General features: G+C 43.5%; 3 protein-coding genes across 3 annotated transcripts; all 3 read right to left on the bottom strand.

The window, feature by feature from the left end:
• Positions 1-411: 411 nt before the first annotated feature.
• Positions 412-14,814, bottom strand: xpo1a (exportin 1 (CRM1 homolog, yeast) a). Its single transcript, XM_069665382.1, has 25 exons — positions 14,277-14,814; positions 13,494-13,626; positions 13,175-13,276; positions 12,025-12,097; positions 11,854-11,915; positions 11,718-11,762; positions 11,443-11,624; positions 10,452-10,500; positions 10,235-10,354; positions 9,771-9,899; positions 8,189-8,347; positions 7,229-7,411; positions 6,818-6,956; positions 6,255-6,436; positions 5,969-6,125; positions 5,588-5,751; positions 5,333-5,467; positions 5,050-5,233; positions 4,410-4,516; positions 3,939-4,133; positions 3,682-3,850; positions 3,134-3,268; positions 2,830-2,989; positions 2,115-2,211; positions 412-1,324 (listed from the first exon to the last, which is right to left on the bottom strand). Exons 2-25 carry the CDS (start codon positions 13,617-13,619, stop codon positions 1,178-1,180), a joined length of 3,201 nt encoding a protein of 1,066 aa, XP_069521483.1. The 5' UTR covers positions 13,620-13,626; positions 14,277-14,814; the 3' UTR covers positions 412-1,177.
• A 1,388-nt stretch (positions 14,815-16,202) lies between these two features.
• fam161a (FAM161 centrosomal protein A) lies at positions 16,203-21,261 on the bottom strand. Its single transcript, XM_069666393.1, has 7 exons — positions 21,106-21,261; positions 19,618-19,886; positions 17,893-19,113; positions 17,436-17,603; positions 17,251-17,350; positions 16,788-16,927; positions 16,203-16,467 (listed from the first exon to the last, which is right to left on the bottom strand). Exons 1-7 carry the CDS (start codon positions 21,259-21,261, stop codon positions 16,203-16,205), a joined length of 2,319 nt encoding a protein of 772 aa, XP_069522494.1.
• A 973-nt stretch (positions 21,262-22,234) lies between these two features.
• On the bottom strand, positions 22,235-27,619 carry cct4 (chaperonin containing TCP1, subunit 4 (delta)). The gene is made up of 13 exons (XM_069666768.1): positions 27,343-27,619; positions 26,463-26,515; positions 26,272-26,361; positions 26,012-26,120; positions 25,229-25,493; positions 24,980-25,112; positions 24,561-24,700; positions 24,355-24,451; positions 24,073-24,183; positions 23,797-23,927; positions 22,987-23,221; positions 22,499-22,612; positions 22,235-22,406 (listed from the first exon to the last, which is right to left on the bottom strand). The coding sequence occupies exons 1-13, from the start codon at positions 27,458-27,460 to the stop codon at positions 22,392-22,394; spliced, it is 1,611 nt and encodes a 536-aa protein (XP_069522869.1). The 5' UTR covers positions 27,461-27,619; the 3' UTR covers positions 22,235-22,391.
• Between the last annotated feature and the right edge of the window lie 130 nt (positions 27,620-27,749).

Here is a 27,749-nt window from a genome sequence, read left to right as displayed (position 1 = left end):
GTTCAGTTCCTTTTTGGCAAACTTGTTCTTTTACTCCCTGTGCTCCCCTTTACACTCAAAACACTTCCAGCAAGTATTGTAATGCAATGCAATTACACAGTTACATCTTGGTTTCACTACTTTTGAGTGCAGAGCTGGGACAAAGAAAGCTAAAATTTCTGCTGTGAAAAAAAAACATTTATCTAACTGGTAAAAGGAGCCTGCCATTTTTTCAAAAGGGTAACTCGATGTTTAAACAGACGATATATTTTCCAAAATATTTTAGACTAAATTTCATTTGCAGTAACCCCTCAGGTACTGGAAAGCTGGAAAGCAAGCTGTGACATTCCTCATTTTCCCCAGACTTTCCACGAGCTTCAGGGCTTTCGATAAGAAGCAAAAGTCACACAGATGTTTGTTTTTTTTGTAAAAATAGCCAACTTTATATTCTCAGAGTACTAAGACAGCTTTACAAACAGGATGATATGCACACAGCCTTCCTTCTCATCCAAACGCAGAGCGGTCCAACTGAGGTTCTGACTCGATCAGAGAGCCAAAGGAAAAGAAAAAAAGAAAATAAACACACTGACGAACCAAAAATCAAGACGACAAAGGAAGCAGGGAAGTACACGTCTACCCCTCAAGCGTCACATTCGTCCTGCAGCGTGCACATGGCACTTCAGAAACCAGAGCAATCCATTAACTAACCATCGCAAGTGTTTCAACATTATATATTACATATTAACAAAGAGGTGAGGAGGTGAGTCGAGGTGGTGAGGAGGGATTTAAAATAAGCTTGTATTCTTTTATGTTCATGCAGGTGTAAAAGATGGCAAAAATTAAAGTTTTATTAAGCAAAACTTTAACAAAAGATGGCATGTTACACAAAAAACCTTCGTATAAAATAAGTTGTAGCAAAAAAAGAGAAGAAATCCACGCCGGGTTTGGGGGGGGGTTCGGGGGGGGGGGGGGTCGGGGGACGTTTCTCATTTACATATTGACATTGATTTGGTCGACGTACAACCGAGTGCTGGGGTCTGTCCTCTGGCCCCTCAGTCTCTTTTCAAACACACACACTCACACACAAACACACTGAAAAGAAAACCATCTATCAACAGGAAGCGTCCTTGCTCTCTCGTGACCTTTCCCCCCTCTCAGAGCTGTTTTGCACACGCTGTTTGCTGCTGCTGCTGCTGCTTCAGTCGCACATCTCCTCCGGCAGCTCGTGAGGGTTGAGGATGCCGGGCACTGACATCTGGAGTTTGTGTTTCTCCTCCTGGGCCTGGCGCAGAGACGTCTCTCTCTCCTCCAGGAACAGGTCCGTCGTGTCCTCGCCAGCAAACTCCTGCAGGGACCACACAAGCAGAGGCTCAGCGGCGCTCACACCAGGCCTTTAGGCTTCTGATTCAACCTGGCCAAACTTTCCCACAGAACGAGACCTGAGCGGCTCAAACTTTCCAAGAAGTCTCTCCAAGGAAAAGTTAAATAATCTGACGGAGGCTGCAGCTTCATGTGGAGTCTTTGTTGACAAATACGAACAAGTCGTGATCCCCCTGAACCAAAGAGTTGCATCTGGTCCATTTAAGAATTATTGTTTACATTCTGACGGGGGCTCAGCTGATGGCGATGATACAAAAACATTCCTGAACACATCTTATTTGTTTCGCTGTGATGTTTCATTTATCAATAAGCTTTCTTACAATTGTTTTAAACAACAGTCATGCATAAAAAGTACAAACAGATAATAAGTTGTACTCTCTTTCAAATATAGCCAGAAACATAAGATTTCCTAAACAGCTGAGCTGCACATGAAATGCAACAGCAGATAAAGATCATCCAAAGTCCTATAACAGATTAATTATTTGGCCTGCTCTGCCTTTATTCATAGAGAGAACAGTGCATATTGTTGGAAACAGGGAACAGAGAATAGAGGAATGACACCTGGCAGAGGGCTGCAGGTGGGAGTCGAGCCCTGGGCCGCTGCTTTGAGGACTGTAGCCTCTGTACAAGGGCCGCAGATTTAACCAATTAACCGAACTGATTTATCTGTCACCCTGTGGTGATGTGAAACTATATTTTTGAATTATTATATCTTCCCTTGTGTGTTTGCAGGCGCATATTCTCTTGACACTCACCTTGATCTGCACAAGGAAGTCCCTCAGGTGCTCCTTGAAGGCGGGGATGTCCTGGTTCAGGCTGAACAGACCCGTTACAAACACCTTGACCTGGGCACTGAGGAGAGAGACGGTGGGTTAGCAGCAAGTCTGTGAACAGCAACGCATGTATTCACTTCTTCCCTCTCATCGGATGAATAAAAAACTTTCTGCCTACAATCAAAACTGGCAGAATTTTAATGTTTAAAACAATCTGGACCAGGTAATATATGTAGTTACATCAAGCCGATCCTTCTAACTCCACACAAACTCAAACCTTTTAAATGCCACAACAACAGGTAATGTTTATTTAGTGGAACACAACCCAGGACTGTCTCTGCCTTCTGTCAACTTCAGAGCTTTCATTCCTCATGAATCAAAGTATAAATGTAGGAAAGGTCTAAAATTCAAGAATGAAAACTTCTGGTCCAAAGAGGCGGACTCAAGTCCGGCCGTTCGTTCTACAAACTCTAACACTGGGGATGTGTTTATGAGCACAGCTGCAGCCTTCACTCAAAATGTGTTTTATGGCGCTCTGCTCCACTGCAGCTGCTGTGTCTGTGTTAAGCACATCAGTTATGTTCTTTTTCTTCTTATCTCATCTCTTTGTATAAAACGTCTTTAAAACCAACATTAACCAAACACACAGCTCCAGTAGCCCCACTGTGGTTCACCTGCAGCACTGAGGCCTACTTACTCTTGCAGGTGGGGGAAGGCCGTCTTCAGCAGGTTGGCGATGTACTCCTGGACGTGAGCTTGGTTGTTTGCAGAACTGGCCGCGCTCAGAGCGACACTGACCTTCCCCTCCTCCACCAGGTTGAACATGTAGGCCAAGATGGTGGCGTGCATGGTCAGACCTGCAGACAGGGAACAGACAGAGAGGCTGATCAGTGTTTGTCACATGAACTACAGATGTAATCCTTATTTGTGTGTCGAGTTTGCTTCATTTATATTAAGAATTGTTCTCAATCAGCCAGAAGCCAGCAGGTGAGAGTGTTTACCTGCAGTGTGAGAGGTGTCCGTGACCACAGAGAAGATGTGCTGCAGGATGTCACAGAAGTACGTCTGGTAGAAGCTCTGAGCTGCTGCTTCCTCTCCGGACACGTTCTGCAGGAGAGTGTAGAGGATCTGAAGACCTGCAGGAGACGAGGAGACGATTATCTTGTGCAGTGCTCTCTGACACACCAGCCTCACACGTGTATCAGTGGTCCAAGATCTGATGCTGTAATTTCCACGAAGCTTACAGAATTATAAATGAGTAAGTGATAAAGTTGTAGAGGCAACCTTTACAGCCATCTATTATGCACATAAACTCCTTTATGCTTGTAAGTGCATGCTCATATTTCTGCCTCTGTGAAGCACTTAATGATACACCTGTTTGTTTTTAAACTGTTACATCAATAAGGAAAATTGAGACATAAAGCCGCAGACTTCATGATCTAGCTTTTTGAAGCCTTACCACGCAGTTGTTGGATTCAATTAATTTTCCAAGTGCTTTATGTTTGTATGAAGTCTCTATCTCATGGGATGAGTTGGTGCCAGTTCATACCCGTGTCGGCCACATTCCTCATGGTGTGCTTGAAGGCCCAGATGATGGAGTCCAGGATCAGTTTGAACTGGGCCGGGGCGATGGACAGGAAGGCTGGGAAGCACTGGGAGGTGGCGGCTTGTAGGAGGTAGAAGAAATGGGTTCTGTGTTCGGGGAATTCTTCAAAGTCCTGAAGGAGAGGAGGCAACATCAAGCGTGAGAGTCTATAACTTGTCATTTAATCACACACTGCACCAGGGAAAATGACAGGAGCAGACCTTATTGATCATGTTCAAAGTGCACTCAAAGACAGCGTCAAAGATTTTGGGGATTTCTCCCGTGATGTGGACGCCCAGCTTGTTGACAATGGTTGCCATGGTGCTGAGGACCTCGGGCTCTCTGGCAGCAGGGACATTCCTCTGGTAGTCGATGAGCACCGCCTCCAGCAGGGGGGGCACGAAGTTCTCTCCCACCTGGACCACAGAAAAACAAGCACAGTGTATTTAAGTGACGGCAGACTCATGAGCGTAATTTCCATGATAGTTGTTTTGCTCCGTGTGATGAGAACACTGCTGCTTTTATCATTTCAGCTAAGTACATCTTTCTGTGTCTTCACTGACTTGTGACAGAAATAAAGCTTGGTGGGAAACAGTTCTCACAATAAATATCATTATAAACACATGTTTCATGATTAAACATTTGTTGCATTACACAACAATCTGTGGGAAATAAAAACAGGGCTGACTCACCATCTGAGGGTCGTTGGAGCGACTGACCCAGCCCGAGATCAGCTTCAGCGTCTCCCTCTTCACTGTCCTCATACTCCTGATGAGAGGCTGTTTGGTCACCATCTCACCTGCATGAATGATGACGGACAGTTATTAAAACATCGAGTAGTTATTAGAATTCATTAGGAGTCGTGTTTTGTCACATATTCCCTCTTTAGCTCTGTCTTTGTTCTCCACCAGCTCCTTACAGGATGATCCTGCTCTTTAGCTGCTAAATGCTCCTCTGTGTTACAAGCTAATACATGTGCTTTGGTTACTGCACGAGCATCCTGACTGAGAAGCAACCACAGACAATCCGATAGAGCCCTGGTGTTAAATATTCTCACTAAAGCTTTGACACTTGGCAGGTTTCTCGCTGGTTAAATGATGCTGTCACGGCAGAGAAAGGAATCTTATCCTCCTTTTATTCCTGTGAATCGTAAACACACGCTTTGTTTTCCTCTCCAAGAAGAGCCTCCTAAATCATGTTTTTATGAAAGGTTTCCAGCATCTTGCTTTTCATAACAGCCAACACACACACACGCACACACGCACACACACGCACACACGCACACACACGCACACACACGCACACACTCGGGGGAAGCAAACAGGGACTAACCGTTTGTCTGAACAGCCGAGGAGATGTTTTCACTCAGGCACTTGTACACGTTGAGCATGTCCAGGTAGATTCGCCCCAGCTGGACAACGAAGGGATGACCGACAGCTTTACAGGCTCTGACGTTTGTCTTCAGGATGCTGCCCAGCTGACGCACCGTCTCCGCATCCTTCAGGATGTCCACGTTCTGCAGCAGAAAGACCACAAGTTAGCATCAGTAGTTAGTTATACAATAGTAGGAGACAATAGGAAGACTAAAATGGACGAGTTCGCCTGCCGCTCTCACCTTGGTGGCCTGCTGGATGATGCTGTCCCACACCTGGTTAGGCAGCAGCATGTACTTCTCTATCAGAAGCTCCTGGACTGCCTGGTCTGTCTGAGCTCCGATCATGTAGCCGACAGCTTCATAAAACGTGTGGACCTGAAGGGAGGAGGGGCGGAGTTTGACCCAGACTTTCACACAGCACTTGATCATTTCAGAGAAAAGCTTTCATGCAAAAGGGAACCGATGTCATCCAGGAGGTGCAGCGATAGGACTGACCTGCTGTGGCTGCAGGTCGCAGATGATGGTGTTGATGTTGTTGAGGATCTCGTCGATGAAGGGCATCACCTCTCCCACCTGAACCTGGACAAAATGACGCCGGCACTTCTGGGCGATCTTGATGAAGGTGTCACACGCCATGTCCTGCACGCCATCATGGGTCTCTGTGTGACAAAAGAAAACACGACTTCATAAAGAGCTTCGATCAGCGGCATGCATGTGTTAATCATAAATCCTTTAACGTTGGCACCTTCAGGAAATATCAAATTCTAAATCTTTTTTCTTTTGGCTGTAAACATCAGATTCATAGTTTGTTTCCATATTAATAATGAATCCATTTAAATACATGAAATGTGTGCTTTGGTCTTTGTAGTGTCTCACCGTGCATGAACTCAAAGAGCTTGTTGACGACGGTCTTGAGGAACTTCCAGTGGGCTCGGAGGAAGCGAGGATACTGGCCCACGATGTACATGATGTTTGACGCGATGATGGCCTTGTTGTCCTTCCCTCTTTTCTGCTCACACAAGCCGAGCAGGTCCTGAGCGCATAAAACCAACACACGAAATCAACTCATGTAGATCAGAGCTCAACGAGCATCATTTCTGCTGGTCGACAGATCAGATCCAGCTTCATGATGATTTGAAATAGTACTGCGTTTGTGTCCCACCTTGATGACGGTGACCAGGAACCTCTTCTCGTCCTCCTCGTGCATCGCCCCGCTGATGGAGCCGATGGCCCAGCAGAGCATGTTCAGGTTCCTCCACGACCACTCGGTGCCGTTCACCTGGTTGTGCAGCTTCTCCGTCATGATGCGTTCAGTGTCGGCATAGTCCAGATGGGTGAGATACACTGCAGACGCATGGAGAGAAAGGGCTGGACTGTAGGAGGTAGTTTTACATGCAGCTACTTGTCATGTCGTGTTACTTTTACTGTGTCATGAATATGAATTCCTCCCTCTGACTCAGTGGTAGCAGCTTACTTCTCATACAGTGTAGAAACCTTACATGACTTACTCATCAGGGGTCAAAGTGTAGGGGTCAAAGTTAACACTTTAATACATTTAAGGACATTTTTAAGTTAATATGAACTAAACGAACTGGAATCATTGTCAATGATGGCAGACAGTTAACAAGTTAACTTCACCTGGAGAGCTTAAAAGGACCACTTCACATTACAAAGAAATAACTGGTGGTAATTTGTGTGGAGAAGTACATCAACGTTTTAACTCACCCAGAGTCTCCCTCATGTTCTTGTAAAGGTTGATGGCGTCTGTGTCCTTCATGAACTCCCTGACCACCTCGCCTTGGTCGTTCTCCACCACCAGCACCTCCTCGGGTTTGGCCATGCGGCTCACCATCAGCAAACGCACCTTAAAGAAGAGGAGAGCAAGTGGAGGAGGAGGAGGGGATGGATGGGTGGATGGATGTGAGTATCCAACAGCCTCTGATTGAACCGACTTACTTACTACTTAATATTTTCTTTCTTATGTGACAATTAATATAAAATCTATAATCAATATAATGTGATGCATTTTTCAACACTCTTAACTCTTCCTCCTACAGGTCTTACATGGCTTTATAGGAGGTGTACTGTTTTCTTCGCGTCTGAATATCTGCAGTGTGTTTTGTGTGGCAGTCCTACCTGGGAGAGCACGGGCAGGTAGAGGTGTCTGCGCGGCGGGACGTCGGACAGCAGCGGTGTGCTGGAGGTGGAGAAGGGACTCTCCCTGTAGAGCTCTGCAGCCAGGTGGTTCCAGTACTCCAGACAGATCTTAAAGATCTCCGTCTCCTCCACCTCGGACACCAGCAGCATGTAGTGCAGAGCCTGCAGAGGGCACAGGAAGAGTTATATGGACCCAGTACATTTTGTGTTACCACAAAATATGTCCTTTGGATAATTTGATAAGAGTACAACAACAGGAAGAACTTTCACTGCCGTGCCAAACATCTGCTTTACATATAAATCAATACCATGACGTCATTCTGTACAAACGGTGTAAAACATGAGCGATATATTTGTTGCATGTATAGAATAATAAATATATAATCTGGTTTTATTTAATGCAGTGTTTGTTGTGCACTAATCTCATTTGTTGAGAAATGCTTGTAAAGCACTAGATGTCATTGATTCATCTGAGAGGGGCTTTATAAATAAAGTTTTACTAACTGATTTTATATTTTCAAGTTGGCAACAATTTCCATCTTGGGTCATTAGATCTCTCCGTCTGAACATCAGATGAACAGTTTGTATTCAGACTCTTGCTCCTTTTCTGTCTCTGCTGTAAACATCTCCCGCTGACACGATTATCTCTGATTAAAGTGCTTACACAAGTGGACAAATAGCCCCTGTAATCGGTCCCAACTGTGGGTCACTGTAAAGGTGTAATCAGGAGACCACATGCAAAGAAAAACAGGACAGAGGGAGGAAAGCAGACACTGACTAAAGGGGGAGGTTTCTTTACAACAACCCTGAAGCGGAGGCGGAAATGACTAAAAACACAAGCTGCGAGCTGAACGTTTGTTTACTCAAGCAGACCAGCATCACTTCATGTCAGGTTCTTTCTGTAATGAGGGAGCAGAAAGGGATCCTTGTTGTCTTTACCTCCATGAGCGTCTCTCGCAGGTTGGGTCTCTTCTCGATGAGCTGGCCGTGTTCTTTGAGGAAGGTGCAGAGGAACAGGCTCAGGTTCTGGATGAAGTTCTGCTCGTCGTCTTTCCCGTTGGCGTAGGCCAGCCTGATGTTAGTGTTCAAAGGCAGCATCTGACCAGGCGACAGAACATCCCTTTACAATCTCACCTTTATTTATCCCCGCTCAAACTTCATGTGGTCTCTTTAATCGCTCAGCCGTAATCACATCCATAGCGTGGTTTGTTTGAGGACTTTGCATTTACTGTAAAGAGGTTTAGTCTTAAAGCAGTGAGCCACGAGACCACCCAAGATTACATCTGAAACTAACAAAGAAACCACGCAAACATGTGCTGAGGTGAGGCTTTGCATTATTTGCAAAGAAGCACTGTAGGATAAAAAACAGGAAAACTTTCTCCCACTACTTAAGAAAACAGGATATCCTTATTTAAAATTATTGTTCCTGAAATACTGGACAGTTCTGCCTTTTCCATCACTAAAAGTCTCAGGTGTGTAAAGGCAGAAGTCTTTGGTACAACCACTTACAGCTCAGAGACACCTGCAACCCATAATGAGGGGCTGCATGTCGACGCTTTAAATCAAACAAGTTAAAACATCACTAACACATCCCTATAATAATATCGCCAACTGCAGACAGGGGGCGCTGTTTATATCCACCAGGTTACGGCTGTGTGTGCACATGTGGAGGATGAAACACACTGGGACATTTGCAGCAAATATACACAATGGTTAGTTTCCTTTAATACGAGTGATCTATTATTACACTCAGGGGCTGGGAGATGCTGCTGCTTGAGACGGTGCGAAAGGTTGTTTCAAAGTCAGGAGCCCAAACAGTTCACACATTCAAACAGCCATCTTCTATCTTTTGTTCTGTAGCTACTTCTTTATCTTATGACTACATTTATCTCCTTTTTCTTTCTACTCTTTTCTCACTTTGTTTTAACAAATGCCTCTTAAATAAAGTCTGCTCGCTTGCTTTTTGCTGGTACGCAGTCTGTCCAAATGTTCTGCATGTTTCCTACAGAGAACCATCAGTAAATAGTATAGCACAAGAGTGTATTTCTTATTGCTGCCATCTCATGTCTTAAGCCTCAGGCAGTATGTTAAGGAGGGGGTATTATGCTGTGTCGCATTTTAAGACATATATGTATGTAAGTCTAAACGTTTCAGATCTGTAGGTAAAAGTATGTTGGAGGCTGCTCAGCCTGTCCCTGAAGCTGGAAAATGTCCAATCAGAACTGTGAACGTCACAAAACCATTATTTGTGTGTATTTTTAATAACAGAACAAACAGAAAGGTGTGTGTGTGTGTGTGTGTGTGTGTGTGTGTGTGTGTGTGTGTGTGTCAACAAGCTGACAGCATGTCTGTGTGTATATTAACCTGTGTGTATGTGTTTGTGTGTGTAAACAGAGTATGCATATGCAAGTGCGCCTGTGTGTAATTACACTGAGTGCAATTAACATGAGCACCACTCAAAGTGATTTTGTGTGTGTGTGTGTGTGTGTGTGTGTGTGTGTGTGTGTGTGTGTGTGTGTACCTGTTTGAGCTGGCACATGGTGAGGGTAAACAGGTTGACAAACTGCTCCTCGTACTGGTTGACGCTCACTCCGGCGATCTCCGTCAAACATTTCAGCGTCACGTTGCGAAACATGGGCACGTTCAAGAACTGAAACACAAAGAAAACCAGTTTAACTGTCACATCTTTATCGTCAGCAGTTCAGAACTTCCACCTATTTTCCACCGAGTTTCACATGCTTGTAAAGGTCCATTCTGAACAGCTCTTCTTCTGTATAAATTATTTGCATTCAAGCTAATTCTTGCGACGCCAAATTAATCATATCAATCTTCTCATGATAAATTCAGTCTTGTGTGTATTTTTCTCTTTTATGAGTTTCATCAAAGACAAACTTCCCCATTTGATTGCCAATAAAGCTGATCTGGCCAATTGTGAATTGTCTCACCTGAAGCGTACAGTTACTTCATTGAGATCAGCTAGTTTACCTTGTAGACCAGAGTGCTGATGAGCTTTGTCTCAAAGATGTAGCCTAAAGGAATCCAGTTCAGGAAGCGGAGGAGAGTCTCCAGCGTGGCATGGACCAGTGGGGCATTCTGGGAGTTTTCCTGCACGGAAGAAGAAGACGTGTAGATGAGGATAGGTTGTGGTATTAATTCAACATCAGAGATTTGACACTAAAGACTGTGGTAAATGTTGTCTTACCATCACAAACTGGCACAGCTGGAATATTTGGGAGAACTCGTTGCACATGCTGAAAGACAGGGAGGAGACCATCAGTGACAGAGGAGCCCAGAGATATGGAAACATCAATATGATCCAAAAGTGTGATTAAGATCAGGTTATTGTGTTTGCATAATTCTCTTTTTTTTCAGCCCTGAATTGAAGTTAATCTGACCAACTCTCCTCTGGATCGGTTGTTGTTTGAAACAGAGAATCAGGACGTTTGAAACCGGATTAATTGGACAAATGATCTAAGATCTGTGGCAGTCAGACGGCTGCTGGCTTGTGAGAGATCTTGGTCGGCTGTTTTGCAGCTTGAACTGTTCCACAATTGGATTTCACACATGAGTATTACCAATGGATCCATCATACTGCAAACCATCATGTTTTTATGTCATAGGAGTATGGAGTATAGTTTTGGCTAAAACAGTAGCGCTGGTAGAAACAGATTTGCTTCAAACAAGTTGTCCAAATCTTCCATGCTATCAACAGGCATATTCTTTCCCCTTGCTGAGCTCTATTAAGGTAAAACTTCAAAAAGCCCCTCATATTTTAAGAAAGCTATGTTTTGCTTTGGCATATTGCCCGCAAAGATTAAGTTGCTGCCCTTACAGCCATTTTGCACCTTCCGGCTGAAAGAATCTACAGGATGAATTCCAGAAAAATTCGTACCGTAGTTATTTAGACTCCAAAGACGGAAAAAGTTCAGCCTAGGTTTAAAAATGTCTTAATAAAATCTTTTTCCAGTTTTCAGTAAATGATTTACAGCATTACAGCGAAAACGGAGACACCTCCAGCACTCTCACAAGCTTTGGAAAGGTGTGATCTATAAAAGGCACACAGCCATCAACTGCTTTCCATTTGCGTATTTTTCTACAGAAGGGGATGACAAACCAAATCCAACAAATCAACCTAAATTTAACATCTCTTCACAGCATAAAGGTGAAATAAGGAGTCATCCTTTATCATTTACCTGTCTTTGAGATGCTTGGCCTTCACCTGGGTCATCTGGCCACTGGAGAAGTCAAAAACCTCCTCGCTGAGCAGTTTGAGGATGATCATGTTGTTCTGGCAGAGGCTCTCGCTGGTCCGACTCGCTCCCACGATGTCACTGATGAAGGTGGGCCAGTGTTTGGGCCACTCCTGCTTCAGGATCTAAACCAGTCCAGAGAAGAAGATCTGTGTGTCAGCGGCCTCATCACATCACGTTTGTCATTGTTGTTGTACAATGTTTAAATGTTTATTTACCTGTACGAGGATCATGTTGAGTTTGGAGATGTACACTCCCTCTTTCTGCACGTGAGCATAAGAACAGCGACATCAGAATCAAGCAGCACAAAGGTTCATTTCTAAAGGGCCGTTTCTAACATTAATGCAGCCTCACCTCCATGTTTGCAGGATCAGAGGAAGTCTTGATGATCAATCCGACAACATATTTCTTGATGCCTGAAAATAAACCAAAGTGTTCGAAATGAAAAAAAAAGCACAGAGCCGTGTCTGTCATCCTAAACATGAAGCATCTTCACATGCTGTATTTTAACTGTCATTAACTGACCGTCACACTGATTCCTGGGGAGAATCTTCCAGCGCGTTTTGATGACTGTCTCCAGAATCTGCAGAGCATAATACTGAGAGAAGAGAGAGACACATTAGAGCTACATTTAAGACATATTCACTGAACATTCAAGGTGATGTCATACATCAGCATGTGAGCCATGTGCAGCCCAAAACGTATGACGCAAGACAGTGGACATGGACCACACACACTGAAACTAATGTGTGCATGTTTGTGCATGCGGACACCCAAAACCAGAAAGTCACATGTCACCCATGTCCACTTCTGAACTACTCTGGCCTCACCGTTCATCCATACTCAAAAATGTAAAATATAATGAATGGAAACAGTTCTAAAACGGTGCCAACAAATCATTTGCTTTTCGACTGACAGCTTATAACACGACTGGCAGTGGCTGCGGTGGCACTATAAGCAAAGCTGCAACAATTAGTAGATAAACTGCCGGTCAATGAAAATCATTTGACAATTATTTTGGTGATGCCAGTCACTGTTTTTAAAAAGTCAAATGTTAGATGGTTCCAGCTTCTTAAATGTGAGGAATTGTGGTTTTTCTGGGATATTTACAATCGTTAATAAAGAGTTGGAAAAAAGGAGCATTTCAAAGATATTCATTTCTCATCTGGGAAACTGTTATGAGCATTTTTAGGGTTGATTATTCATGAAAATAAGAAGCATATTAACAAATTATGAAAATAATAGATAATTGCAGCCATAGTGGATAATTAGCATTGAAATCTACCATACTTGAAATAATAAAAGACAACCACACATTAATGAGAACTCAAACATCTACAGAACATATCACATTTCCTCGGCACTGACCAGCGATGCTGATGATGTCATCACGACAACAAATAGATCACACCAAAGATGCATCAAAAGGGGGAAAACTAGTAATTCTGTAGATCAGGACGATTTAAACACAGTTTAAGCTTCCATTAGCTGAAGAAAATGCTGTAAATACAGGAAATCTAAAGCAGAGCTCAAACCTCACAGCTCTCAAAGCCTCTGTGGATAAACTCAAACATCAGCTCCGTTATCACAGCGTCACTGAGAGACTGTCATAAAGCAGCGGGTGATAGTTCATAACTTTTTTTACAAGACCAGTGTGTGTCAGGTTGGTACGCACTTTAGTTTTCATGTTCTGAGAGAACTCCAGGATGGTGTCCACCCTCGTCCAGGCGTCTGGATGGTCCTTCAGGTTCGTGAGTACTTCCTGGGCCACTCGTTGCTACAAGGGAGGGACACAGGGTCACCCTTTATATGCCATGAATCTTAAGTTTTAAGGTATATAGTTCAGGAATATTTCCTCTGGGTTCATACATCATATTTGACCTATATCCCCTCATAGCTGCATGGTTATGCTAAGCAACAAATTCTTCTTCCACGTATATATTTAACCCTTGAGGGGCAGGTGTAAGCCCACAATGGAAAGGAGCCGTCCTCACCTGGGATCCAATGTCATGGTACATGGAGTTGACAACATTGTCTAGCAGGTTGATGTCCAGTTTTTGACTGAAGTCCAGCAGCTGTCTGGCTGGGTGATCTGCCAACATCGTCATTTCTGCTGGCATAGAGCTTCTGAGGGGAGGGGGCGAGAAATTATTTATACTTCAGCCACAGCAGCATGTGTGTATACAAATTTTACACCCATTTACAGATTCAGATCATAGTAATCGCATTAAAAACTTCAGTTACACTTTATGTAAAACAAATGTTCAACAAGGTGGAGAAATCAGGCTGGACGTTGAATGGGTCATTTAATAATTGGAAAAGTAAACAAAAACAAAAAGGTGAATAGAGTTATTATTTAGGTTTCACTTTTCCTTTCACGTTTGGCAGCGGTGTGTCACAGGCAAGTATTCCAGTCCAGTCAAAATGTGTCATAGCAGCCCTCGTGGTCCAATTATGACACCCATTGAAATAAATCATGAACTTGTAAAACATGAAACAACACCCCCTGCTGGTTAACTGGGTGCTGCATTCACCACAACCCAACCGATAGCACTGTATTGCCACTATTGAAAGCAAAATTTCGATGCGTTAGCAATAATGGAGAACATATCGCGGAGACAATAGTCCCCAAGCTAACGTTACAATATGTTTTTTCGCATTTAGCTTGAGTAACCGTTGGTCAATCCCCTGACAAAAACATTACTTTTCAAACTGACGGATGCTAACGTTAGCCCACGCTGGGTGAGTTAGGTTGCTGTTGATCGGGCTTAACTTACCTGGTGTGTTTTGTCCGCCCGTCGAAAACAAGTATGGGTTAGCTTGCAGTTGAAAACCGGAATCTGTATCTTCTTGATGCGCTGGAGAGACTGTTCAATGCTATCTCATGGCACACATTTACACTGCTCCTGACCAATGATAGCCAAATGCTAATGTTAGCTTTCCTGGATGACACCAACGGCGCTACCTTAAAAGTACTGTTACGTTGTATACTTATCGGTCCTTGGCCCTGTATTAAAAGCCTTCCACAGCCTATTGTTTCTTGTCTTCAACCAGTCAAAATTAATCTTTCTGTAACTATCAGTGATTACAGCCGACTCCCACTAGACTAATAGCAACTTAGCATGCTAATGGAAAAGTCAATGATAATTCAAGTCTGCTGGCTAATATAAGCTAAGCTAACAACACAGCTTCACGGAGTCACACTTATAGCGATATTCCGGGTCATAATCACGAAGTGAAAGTCTCGTTTTTATTTCTGATTCTATTCGCATTCACTGTTGGAGAGCAGAGATGTTTTAATGCGTGCAAGTGTGCTCTTCCTCTAAGCTCATGCTTCCAACCACGGACCGGTTGAAACCGGTTGAGACCGGGATATTCATTCTCGGTGTTTCGGCCCGTCGCGCGCCGCGTAAAATTTGGACTATGTACCCGCCCACTGAGAGTGGGATTGGCTCTGCTGGTGCAGACGTCATGCCGTGACATAGGCTGGGTGGGGCTGTCAATCTGACTGAACTCCCTCCCCCTGTTTTGGCTCCAGTTTGACCTCTGAAAAGGGATAACATGTAAAAAAGCCCTTAAACTGAAATAAATAACTTTGTTAATAAATAAACTAAAATTTGTTGTGGTTTTTGAATAATCAGCTTTATTGCAGATGATCCAGCGCGACATAAACAAGTCCATAATTACTATTTTTACATTGCAGTATATATCAGTCAGTTTCATTTCTTTTATCCAGTGTGTCATCTAGTTAATGACTCCCAATCGCATAACAGAAAGCCACAAACTTTACAGAAACATTATAAATGCTGCATCATTATTATCTCTGTAAAACCTGAGACTATTTCTCTTTTAACTGTTAGAGACCTCTTTGTCACAATAGAAAAAGCACAGATGTTAATAAAACTAATGATGGCCAAATTCCATTAAGCTGTGTCTTCATAGTAATACTAAGCTGGTTTTAGTATGTAATGCTTTCACACTAAAAAGTGAATGAAAAACAGTATAATTGAACTAGACAGCATTTAATTGACGGCCGATATTGAATCATTGAGTACAAAATATGTAATTAAATAGATTTTTCAGTAAACTATACGCGAAAACAATATATTGTCACTATATAACAGTTAGTATGACATTAAAGTCGAGGTGAAATGAAAAATGTCATTTTAATCCTTTTAGATCACATCACCGGTAACATTGTGCATCTATTTGACAGTATAGGCCAAAAAAAATACAGAAATGGTGTCAGTATTCTTATATCAAAGTGCGATCACTTTTTTTTCCGGTAAAACTAAATTTCACGCGTGCTTACGTAAGTTAGCACCAAACAATTTCAACCAATCTATCTGCAACATTTAGCCGCAGAGCACCAAGAACGCTCGGTCAGTTAGCTAGCTGCTGCGCTGTGGAGAACGTCTGTCTACGCCCACTTCTCAACGATCCAATCAAATCCCTCTAATGATATGTCCCGCCTGCACGTCCTGTGTCACTCGGAAATACGTCACGATACGGAAGCTAGATACTCTCGAAACGCCGTTTCAGCTCGACTTTAATACTGCATACAATTAAGTCTGGATTAGGTACCATCATGACAGAGCAATGCTAAATGTTATTAGTGAACAAGGCTTATGTACACAACAGTATAATAGAATACTAGAACAGAGCAGTGTTGCAAGACATTCATATCGTGATGTCTGATGACATCACTCCTCCGCTTCCTGCTGTTTAGTGTCGACATCGTGCTCGCTGTCGTCTGAGTAATTCTCATGATCGTCTGAGTAGTGGTAACTGTCATCTGAATATTGTTGATCTTCTCCCTCATCGTCCTGATCTGAGTGGTGGTTTGTTGAAGGCTCATCACTCCCTCCTTCTCTTGCCTTTGGATCTTCTTCCACATCATCATCATCCAGGAAGACCTTTCTGTAGAGGACAGGTGCATGCCCAATGTCTGCATCGTCCTCTTGGTCACTAACAGAAGAATGGAAGAACAAAATGATTCCAAAAAATCAACAAATATAAACTTAATATTTATATCCTTTCTACATTGAAATTTCCAGCTTACACTAAATCTTGAGCTTGTTTTAATATTGATCAAAACGTTCTTGCAATCGCTTTAAGATCATCTTAAAGGTGAGTTAAGGTATGTTTAACCAGGGCCGCTGTTTTTTTACATATTTTGGGGTCTAAATGACTGTTGAAAATAAAAGTTTCTGCTTTAATGGTTAGAATGTAATCCTACGCAGTTCGGCGTAGCGTGCAGTGTGCACGTAAATGACGCACATACGTACCTCTGTCTCCTGCTGGCAGACGGGGAGGAGCTGCTTATAGATCCTGATTTCGCCGCCTTGCTGCTGATGAACTCTTCAGTCAGATCACATCCATGCAGGGCGTCTGTGTAGCGCTTCTCTGCTGCCTGTTTGGCATTCCTCTGTTATCAAAGCAAGTTTACAAAGTTAGTGTGAACAAAGATATGGCAATAAAGCGGTTGTATACAGAAATAACACACTCATATCTATATATTTATTTTTTAATAGTTGAACTTCTGATTATCAAATAAGTGCTTTTTTTAATGATTTTATTTAACATGTGCAAATCTAATCTTGACAGTCTCAGACAAAGCCTCGCGCACCCCCAGCGATATTTGGCGGCGCCCTAAGGGGGGCCCAGACCTCAGGTTGGGAACCACTGGTCAAAGAGGTAACAGCATGCTTTGTCATGCGGGTGATCACATGGACTAGTATTGTTGTTTACCTGTGCAACCTGCTCCAACAGCAGCGGCCTCCCCTTCACTCTCTGCTTCATCTCTTTAATCTCCTGCTGGTACTCCCTCCTTCTCTGGATCTCTTGTTTCCTGCAGAGGACACAGATTTAAATCGTTCCTAAATCCCATTCAATTAAATTCAACTCATGTTGTCCTGGTGCTGCTTTAACGTTACCTGAATTCTTTGAGTTTGGTCTGCTGTGTCTGTGTGAGTGTCTGATGAGGGTCGTTGGCTTGGGCACGTTTCACCACCACCCTCTGGAGCTTCTTCTCCCTCTGCTTCTGCTTCTCCTTCCACCGCTCCTCCTCCTCCTCGGCCTTCTTCCTCTGCTCCAGCACCTTTCTACTCAGGGGAGACAGTGTGGTCACGGAGGCAGGAAGGTATGGATGAGGTGGGGGCTTCAGGAGGGCAGGGTATGGGTTAAACAGTCAGCTATCGGGTGCAGAAACTGTGCAGAGTGGGTGTGGGGTTTTAAGCACAGTGCAAAGGATGTTGGGAAAAGGAGTTCCTTTGGGGATTTCAAAAACAGAGGGCTTGTTGAGGTCTCGAGGTCTAAACAGGAAACTAGAGTTCTGAGGTTCTCTCTATCTCCACTAAAACGGTGGAAGCCTTTGGAGTCCTAAAACGGTACCTCACTGCCTCATGTCGCTTCTTGGTGGCGTCTGTGACTTTGGTGGGCAGCATCTCCAGGCTGCCGGAGAGCGACGAACAGAGGCTGGAGTTTGGTGTCCGAGCCCCAGGGCTGATGTGCGGCCATCGCAGCATCCGAGGGCTGCTCTGCTCCTTCTCGATGTCGGCCAGGATGCGATCACGGTGCGAAGAGATCTGTGACGTCCTCAGTTCAAAGGGTTCGCATGCAGTCGTGGGCTTCACCTCCTTTTGTTTCTCCAGATGTTTCTTAAAGCGTCGGTAACTGGCATCAAAGTCAGGTACCTCTTTGTTAATTTGGGGTGTATGGGAGAAGTTGTCCCCTCCAGCTGCCCCACTGCTGTCTTTGGTCTTTTTGCGTTCGCTGAGTCGTCGTGAGAGCATGCTGGGAGGCATGGAGCTACTGTGCAGCATCTCTTGAGCTCTCATCTGTATCTTGATGGACCGATACAGCTGCTCCTCCTTCATCTGCTCCCCTGATGCTGCTGCGTACACCGACTTGGGCACAGGCTTGGCTTTAAAGGGTTTGGTTTTCTCCTGGTCGGATTGTTGTGACTGAAGCATCTGTTTCTGCTCCTTCTTCAGTCGCTCCCTCTCCAGGAAGCTGAAGGGCTTCTGGACGGTTCGATGAGGCTGATCTTCTCGCTCTCTCAATGATCGACGTCGCTCCTCGTTCCGCTCGTGCAGCTCTTCATAAAGCGGGAGGTGAACGTGAGCTGGTACGGGGCTGGCACGGAACTTCCTCTGGCACTCTGTCAGTTCCTCCAGCTGCCTTCGCAGCTCTGCGTTCTCCAGTTCGATCTCTGAACGCGTCTTTATGCCATGCTTCCGCCTCTCAGCCTCTCGCAGCATCATCTGGAAAGGTTTTGGGATGGTCACTCTGTGTTTCCACAGCTCCTCCTCTCCGTCTTTATGCCCCTGCCTCTTCTTTCCTTTGCCCTTTCGTGGTCTCGCCTGGTTGGTCGGCAGGCTGTGCAGCGAAGAGGTCGATAGATGGCGATTGTGAGGAGACAGTTTGAAGTCCTGCCACATGTTCTTAATGTGTTCTTTAGGAGAGAAAAGCAGGCCTTTCTCCACATAGTTACCGGCAGCTTCTTCTTCATCTGAAGAGTCGGACTGTCCGGAGCCCCTCCTGAGTTCAAAGGCAGAGTGCGACTTCCTCAAACGGCGAGAAGCTGCTGGGCTGCTGTTTGACCACAGGAGCCTAACAAAAACAGAAAGGAATCACTGGATGAATCACTGGATGTCAACATGAATAAGAACCTAATCACAGAAAACAGATACACAAACTCAACTGTATTGAATTTACTATTTTTTTATCTAAGTATTTATTGAACTTACCTTCACATTTTGCCCTTTAATTGAGTTTTTGTAAATAAATTTGTCGATACATTTGAGTATTTCAGTCTTTTTCTGTACTTGTTAAATACCCTGGTAGAGTTTTAATCTTTTTATAATTCTTTATTTGTTGTTGTCTGACTGTAAACTGATTTTTCTGCATGCAGAGTGAAGCACTTATAGCTGCCTTTACGTCTTTGTATAATGGTATACAAACAAAGTTTGAGTGACTGATTGAAATGAAAAAATCAAGGATTCACATTTATTATTGTTGCCTGTGTCTATTTTGTGCAGCTGCAAAATATTACAGAATAAACCAACACAATTAAATTATTGTTCCTTAGATAATTGAACCAGAATGTCCCCCCACCTGTGCCCCGTCTCCAGAGATGCCATGTCCACAGGCTCCATGGACTTGAGCAGCAGCTTCCGCCGGTACATGCTCTCCAGCTCGGCCATGGTGCGGAGGTGAGCCTTCTTCAGCTCCTCCAGCTTGCTGTAGTACTCCTCGTTGGAGAAGAAGATCTCACTCAGATCGAGGCGCTCTCCTGCTGCTCTGTAGTCTGTCATCATGAGAGCAGCGTCCCTCCCCAGACGGTCCTCGTCACAGTAATCAGAGCCTGAGTCCTCGTACTCCAGCTGAAAGGCCAAAAGTAATGTAAAGCTCATTTTCCAATCAGGGATCACTTTCTGTCTAAATCTTTAGCAAAAGTTTCCTCAGTGGGAAAGATTCAAGCGTACATGATTAAACATGTACATTATATGATTTGTGATTTATTTATGATTCATGATGTGGCCTGAAACACATTTATTTGTTTCACACACTGTTTTTAACTGTGGGGCCTCCTGGAGCAGAGCCACGCTGCTCAGCGGCACTTAGTCTCCTCCAGGACTAAGCTTATTATCCTGCTGCTGCAGTGACGTGGGCCATATGGTGAAGCACAAAAGGAAGGCTTACCATCAAACAGCTCAACTGACACACACCCTGCGTCACGTCAGGTGTCTGACTCTATTGCTCGTCGTATTAACAAGAGGTGTTTGTCAGGAACCTCACCAAAATAGGACAACTGCTACATGCATGATGCTGCAGGAAGGACAGCAGTGTTGTTGTCCAAAAAGGATAATTAAGTGTTTGGGATTATGAACCGAATGTGGAGTGCGGTAAGCTAGTCAAGACGGAAGTCTAAAAATAGTCCAGTCAACAAATTATACAGGTCAAATCCTTTCCACAACGCAGACTGACCTGGAACTGTCAGCGTCATGTCAACTGGACAAGATCAGACACTGTCACTGTTGCTCTTAAAAACTAAACAAAGTTGTACTGTTTAATTAAAACATAGAAAATCTACCAAACCAGAAATGTAATGTTCCACCTGAATGATTAAAAATAATTGACAGCATTGTGTAAGAAAGAAAAAGATAGTAAAACCATTATAATTGTAATAGTTAATGTTTTCTTCTGTGGTGCTTTGGAGAATTATTCTTGTTTTGCATAACAATTAAACGTACTGTTGTTGATTTCATTGGACATTTCTGTTAGTTTAAGTAGTAGCTCACTTACTTTGGTGTACAGCATCTCCTGTAAGTAAATATCTCAAATATTTATAATTAATATGAAAGTCTGCAATGAATGTTTTCTCAAAATGTGTGCATGTAACTTTGCAGGCTTCAACACGTTGGGCTAATTTGCATCAGTGACCAGGTCTTTCTTATGAACGAGACGCCCCTGCCTCTGTGAGATTACCTGTATAAATAAAGGTTAAATACAAAAATAATGTTTTTTAAACTAAAAGCTAAAGTAGTAGTTGTCGTACTAGAGCTTCTACTGAATAATACGATTTGGTTTAACGGTTTTTACCTCCTTCTCGTAGTCCCGGTTGTCCATGTGACCTGCAGCCGTGTAAGGCAGCACTCTCTCCCTCTCGTACGAAGCGAGCGGCGCTTTGGTGTGCGGGTCCACCGGCGTTTTTAAACACGAAGTTACCAGAACGTTCGTCCGGTGGGCATTCGCCATGACTTCGTCTTATTTGTTCCAGTTTTTAAATAAATTTACGGTTAGAGATCCGCTATTTTGAGTTAAGTTAGTGACGAGAATACAGAGTCGCTGTCCGCGTGCTGAAAACTCTGTGTCGGTGTCAAGGCAGTCGTTGCGCTCCTTGGCAACGAGGCAGAGCGTGGTTGGGAAGGAAGTGACGCGGCGTTACAGGAAATGCAAAACAGGGGCTCCATACAATTAAAAGTATCACAACTTCACAAATCTACCAACGATTACGGTGAATTTCTTGCGCTTAGATTTAACTTTGACAGTGATTAATTTATTAATCTACAAAATGTATTACAAAACCGAGCAACACATTTTCCAAACGTTGGTGAGATACTTTAATCGCAAATTTAAGACTAAATTGGACAGTTAATTCATATTATTCTCATAATTGGAAAGCAGAAATTGATTTAATATAGCGCACATTCTACTTACTTGCTGCAAGTATAATTTGTGGATTCTAAGTCTGTAGAATCTGCTCAGATAGGAAATTTTACAACTCAATTTAAATTAAGGACCATTTCTCATAAAATGTTAAATTTTAAATGTTAAATTAAATTCAGATCGATATTTATGTCTTCTGTTGTATTTCTATGTTGTGTAATGTGTTTGGTGTCAAAAGAACCTTGTTGATTAAATCGTGTTTTTCAAAAGTACTACACATTTATTAATTATGCTTTTATTTTCTTGTGAACTATTGTTAGTTTGCCAAGGACCTGTCATCTCATCATGCCACCGCCCTTTTCCAATATGGACATTTAATGTTGAAGGATTTTTCATATTTGAAGGTAAAAAAAAAAAAAAAAAAATACACAACCCTTCCACACTTTTTACAAAAGGTTGGATTCTAACATATGTGACTTTCATAATTTCAGCCATTATAAAAGGGGTTAAAAAATGTTCAGAAACAGCATCAAGACCATCAAAGAATCACACAGGCAACAGCTGGAGTGTCAACAAAAAAAAAACAAGCCCATTTTTATTAAATTACGCAACGTAACAACTACAGCGGAAATCTGAACAGACCGACGTCGACAGAGTCCTCTGATCCCTCACAGGACGAGCAGGCTTAGTACAGAACTCACTGGACAGACTCGAGTCTCTTATCGGGTGTTCACCTGAAACAAGATGAAACAGATATTCACACTTAACATGGAATAATATTAACTGAGATTTAGCAGTATATCTTCATGTTATAGTGGACTCTTACCACATCGTCGATCTTGAGGATGCTGCGGACCGTCTCTGTGGCCAGGGTCAGTGCACTGATGGAGACCAGTAAGGGCTGCACCACCAGCTCCTCCAGGATGTTAGAGATTCCTCCCTGTCACACACACAGTTGAAAGGTCAGTCAATAAATGTTCGCTCCAGGTTGTAACAGAGAAAGAAGTAGAGAGAATGAACTGCCTATTTAAATGTGTGTTACTGCGCCATCAATACATTTAATTAACCTTTAGTGAGATAAGTAAGGTATTAGAAATGCTTTGTCACCAGTCAAAACAATGTTTTTAAATCTGTTTGCTTTTTCTTCAAAAGATATCAAACAAACGATAAAAAAGAAAACTCATTTAAATGTAACAACCAGGGAACATGTGACTTCATGTTTGAGAACAAACACTTTAAAATCTTCTGTTCAATCCTCACCGTGTAACAATAATCAACATTAATATGTAATGAAGAGCTAGAAGGAAAGCAGACCTTGCGGACGTTGATGCCGGCCATCTTGTCTCCCTGAGCGTGCCTGTTGCGCAGCTCAGTCACAGTGGAGATGGGGTTCAGACCAGCGTTCTCAGCCAGCGTGGAGGGGATGACCTCGAGGGCGTCGCTGTACGCCCGCACACAGTAGGCCTCCATGCCTCCAAGCGTGCGTGAGTACTCTGCCAGACGCACGGCCAGCTCGATCTCTGGAGCGCCGCCACCAGCTATCAGAGCCCTGAGGAGGAGAGAGGTGAAGAGAGAGGGAACCAGAAGTTAATTTTAACCCAAAATATAACGCAGTCATACGATCAGACCGATTGTAATGAAGCCAAATTAACTCTTCAGATTATCTAAACCAATTTTATTTGGAGCCAACCCTTACGGTAAGCACACCTTAAAATTAAAGCTGTGTGTATGCTCAGCTACGGTAAGTACAGTGGGTCAAAGCTTAAGCAGGAAGTCGAGTTTAATGTTCTCTTCTAAATAAGTTTAAAAGAACCCGTCTAGACTTTTAAAAGCCGTCACTGAGTTACCTCTTGGTGGGCAAAATGTTCCGATTGCAGACGGAAAACTTGAAATAAGAAGTTGACAGAAACATTCCCGGAATATTTGTGGATGTTTTACGTGTGTGATAGCTCCCCAGTCGAGTTGCAGAGACAACCAGAGAATAAATGGGAAGCTTCCACTTTACTGTTCCTCAGTTCGTTACGCTCCTGCAGGATTAACAGCTGCAGGAGCGCCTTTGTCAGAGGTTAACGAATGTGTTTTCCCCCACAGTTTAAGTGATTATTTTTAGTGAAATAAACCGACCTCTTCTTGACCAGGCAGCGGATCACACACAGAGCGTCATGGATTGAGCGCTCGGCCTCCTCGATCACCAGCTTGTTGGAGCCTCGAACCACGATGCTCACCGTCTTCCCGGGGCTGGTGCAGCCGGTGATCTGCAACCACACCACAGAGTCAGTTTCTCACGCTGAAGATGTTGGTCTTGTTTTTTTTTTTTTACACTCATTAGTCTTCAGTTCTGCATGAAGTATGATGTGTACATGAGCCAACACCAGCCAGAAGATTAGCTGTGATTCTTACCTTGATCAGCTTGCCAGAGCCGTCCAAGTTGACCTCCTCTGCGAGCTCCGCTGTGCCGAGCATCTCTGGAGTGAAGTGGTCGATGTGAGCGATGGGCTTGGTGCCGATAGTCTGAAGGGGAGGGAAGACTTTGTTTTAAATTACTGCGAGTTTATTAGCTTAGAAATCAGGATGTATATGTGGGTGAGTAACTTGCAGCAGCTCTCCAGTTAAATAAGGAAATGAGATCGGCTGTTTATGAGCCGTTTCACTGTCGAGCAGTTATGAACATATGAGGCTCACCTTGCAGACGAACTCGATGTCCTCTCTCTCGATCTCCTTCACCACCATGATCTTCATTTTATTGAGGAAGTGAAGGGCGAGGTCGCTCAGGGCGTCTCTGTAAAAAGGAGACTTAATTGTTAGTATGAAACATGATTACTGTCTGCACCTTCAGTTCCACGGCTGTGTAACCTGTATCTGTTTTGATTTCAGCTGCGTTTGTGTACCTGAGGATGGACTTCTGGATGAGCAGCACGTTGCAGCCGGCCTTCTTGATCTGTTTCACCATGTTGAGGATGTAAGCGCGCTCCTCCCTCAGCACGCGGTCCATCTGAGCGTAGTCGGACACGACGATCTGGTTGTCCATCTGCACGCAAAAAACACACCGGAGGTCAGAAAGGAAAAATCTAAATAATTTGTCAGTTTCAACAAGAGGAATGGAAATGTATCCCCGATTCAAGCTTATAACACCTAATGTGTCTTGGGTCTATAGACCTACAGTGGATCTCAGTTCTTGGCACTTGATGTGATTTGGAAAACATTTTTGTATCTTCTCTGTAAAGATTGTCAGGAAGTATTTCTCACAATATAAAGTCCAACATAAAACAGCATTAAGATCAGACAGAACAGATATCAGGTGACTCACGTCAGTTTTAGGAGGGGACAGGCAGAACTGGATCAGGCCGATCTTGGCCTTCTCCACGCGGCTCACGCTGCTGTTAGCCACCCTCTGGGTCAGTACCAGACCCTCCACCAGCTCACAGTCATCGATGGTCCCTCTAGAAACACAAAGGATGCAGGAGTGAGTCTAAAAAACATTTACATTTCAAATACCTACTTTAACCCTCTGTATTTTAAACATTACATATATTTATTTAACAGAGCTTGCACTCACCCGAGCTTCTTGATGATCTTGATGTCCTGCAGGTCGACTCCGGTGGCGGTGGCCGGGTCGATGACTCGCATGACAGCGTCCACGCTCATGGGCGCCAGCAGGCTGGAGTACTGTGACACCACCTTGGAGCACAGCGACGTGGTGGCGCTGTTGAGGAGCGTCTCGCGGTCGCTCAGCTGCACAGGCCTGCTCATGCCTGTCAGGACCTCCACGCCTTTCTCCACGGCCTTCTGGAACGACTCGGAGATGATGGTGGGGTGGATGCCTGATGGATGGGACAACGTGTAAATATCAGTGCTGCATTTATTAAGAGCGTATTAGACAACATGCAAAAAGATAATCAACAAAAACGCAATATTCTCTTTATCTTTAAAGTCAATTAACTCTAGTTTCTGCTGCCAATGTGAGGATTTGAGGTCCAAAATAAAAGACTTTTCACAGGATACTTACATCTAGCAGACTTAGTAAAAGCAGCAGTTTTTCCTCTCACCACAAAGTTAGCACGGCAAAAAAAGGCCCTGGTCTGACTTTAAATAATCTGCTCATGGCAGTATATATTTGTGTTCCTCTCATTATCAACATGCCAACATTACGACCTCCCGTTTTTCCACTTTTAGTGTGAACAGATGGATGATCGCAAAAGTATAATTCCTTCTCCTACTTATTCCTCATTTGCCAATGAAACCTTCTGCATGCCCCACCAATAAACCACATTTTCATAACTGCTGAGATTACAGCATTTATTTATTGTATGTTGGCGTCTGTTTTCTGTGCAGCTCTTACCTTTCTGCAGCAGTTTGTAGCAGGCGTCCAGCAGGGCTCCAGCGATCACAACCACAGAGGTGGTGCCGTCGCCAGCCTCAATGTCCTGGGCTTTGGAGAGTTCCACCAGCTGAAACACAAGCACACATTTCAATCCAGTTCTAAAAAACTATTAGAATGAGTTCATGTAAAAGTGATGTGTACTTTCTTTTCAAAGGAGCATTCATGTTCTGGATGCAGAAGAATCAACACCATTGGAAAGCGTCTGGTGGAAAACGTACCATTTTGGCTGCAGGGTGGAGCACCTGCATCTGCTTCAGGATGGTGGCGCCGTCGTTGGTAATGGTCACATCACCTTTCTCATCCTGGATCTAAAACACACAATTTAAATACAGAACCTGCTTTAGAAACATGTTCATGATGTAGTAGCTATGTGAGGTTCGTGAGCTGAAGGCAAAATGGGATTACTGACCATCTTGTCCATTCCTTTGGGTCCCAGACTCGTTCTGACGGCATCTGCAACAGCTGTCAAACAAGAAGATGATGAATCAGTGCGGTGACAATAAGAAACTCAACATGCATGTTTTAATAAGCATGAAGAAATTAAAACTACAATTTCTGTTAGTGTTTTTGGGGCTGCTTCAAATATAAAAAATTACATCTTATAATATTAAGTTCATGTTCTTCTGATACATGTGAACATACATGACACATGTGTATGTTCAAGATCAAAAGATTTTCTGAACAAAGTGCATAAATAATTCACAAGCAAGACTAAAGACAGAACAAAAGGACATCGATCTTTAAAATAATGACTACCTGCTTTAGTTTTGTATTTTAAATACATATTTTATCACTCAGCATCGTAGCTTCTGGCCATATATAGTATGCAGCACTTTTCGCCACTGAGCTAGCTAACGCTGAGATTGTGTTGAGTCACGAGCATCTTGCAGGGACGGAGCACACCCCAAACTCTTGTTGTCTAACATCTACTACCTAACTTATTGTTGGATGCTGCTTGTTACTCTAAGATACATTGGACACAAATTTAGGTTGGATTTTCAATAGAGGAAGTAGTATATGGCGCAGTCAAATATACTTTATATAAAAGTGACTTATCATGAATACATAAACATTTAATTACTTCTGTAGCAGTCGTGTACTTTTCATAATGGAGTGCGGTTGTTAAATTGGCACTTTGTTGGATTAGATTTCGGAACAGGTTGACGCTTAATCCATAATGACAATGAATAACGGTACCCTGCCCAGCCCAGCTCAGAGCTACTAAACTGAGATGAAATGTGAAATTTTAAGGCAGACATTTCAAATAACTTTTAACACTTTTAGCCTACCTTTGGCAGCAGAGATGTTACTGAACCGAATCTGGGCCGGCTTGTCGCGGTCCACATACGCCCCTCCTTTGTTTCTGCTCATGTTTGCAGCTCTCGGTACCATCTTCCCTTCGGGCATCGCGACTTTATAATCGATGGAAAATGTGAAGGGAAATCTTCAGAATGGGACTAGTACGTCCCGGGGCTGTAACACCGCGATTCGGTTTCGGATGGACTCAGATTAAGGTATCTCCACCCGGTCCCAGTTAGAACCTTCCAGAGACACCGGCTGCTGGAGGGAGAAGAAGGACCCGGCTGTCAAACTACCCGGCGCTTGGAGATGACGTATATAGACAAAAGCCGTCAAATGCCGATGTGGTAAAAATCTATTTCGCTTTTTTTATTTGAAATCATGTCATTTTCTTCTC

This window comes from Semicossyphus pulcher, unplaced genomic scaffold (assembly GCF_022749685.1).
Source record: "Semicossyphus pulcher isolate SPU_LCO1_2020_fin unplaced genomic scaffold, fSemPul1.0.p SCAF_17, whole genome shotgun sequence".
Taxonomy (NCBI): domain Eukaryota; kingdom Metazoa; phylum Chordata; class Actinopteri; order Labriformes; family Labridae; genus Semicossyphus; species Semicossyphus pulcher.
This window is presented reverse-complemented; position numbering and strand designations above follow the sequence as displayed.

Bases quoted from the DNA above. Each gene is read 5' to 3' on its own strand.
- fam161a (XM_069666393.1), bottom strand. From the start codon at position 21,261: ATGGCGAATGCCCACCGGACGAACGTTCTGGTAACTTCGTGTTTAAAA. The intron at 19,887-21,105 runs GTAAAAACCGTT...TTGGCCTTTCAG, and splicing joins ACCGGGACTACGAGAAGGAG to CTGGAGTACGAGGACTCAGG. The intron at 17,604-17,892 runs GTACCGTTTTAG...TCCCCTGAGTAG, and splicing joins AAGCGACATGAGGCAGTGAG to AAAGGTGCTGGAGCAGAGGA.
- cct4 (XM_069666768.1), bottom strand. From the start codon at position 27,460: ATGCCCGAAGGGAAGATGGTACCGAGAGCTGCAAACATGAGCAGAAAC. The intron at 24,701-24,979 runs GTGAGTCACCTG...TTTTGCGTGCAG, and splicing joins TGTCCCCTCCTAAAACTGAC to ATGGACAACCAGATCGTCGT. The intron at 22,613-22,986 runs GTCTGCTTTCCT...TGTGTGTGACAG, and splicing joins CCGGCATCAACGTCCGCAAG to GGAGGAATCTCTAACATCCT.
- xpo1a (XM_069665382.1), bottom strand. From the start codon at position 13,619: ATGCCAGCAGAAATGACGATGTTGGCAGATCACCCAGCCAGACAGCTG. The intron at 7,412-8,188 runs GTAAAGACAACA...TGCCCTCTGCAG, and splicing joins TGCGAGAGACGCTCATGGAG to GCTCTGCACTACATGCTGCT. The intron at 2,990-3,133 runs GTAAACACTCTC...CCCTGTCTGCAG, and splicing joins GGACACCTCTCACACTGCAG to GTCTGACCATGCACGCCACC.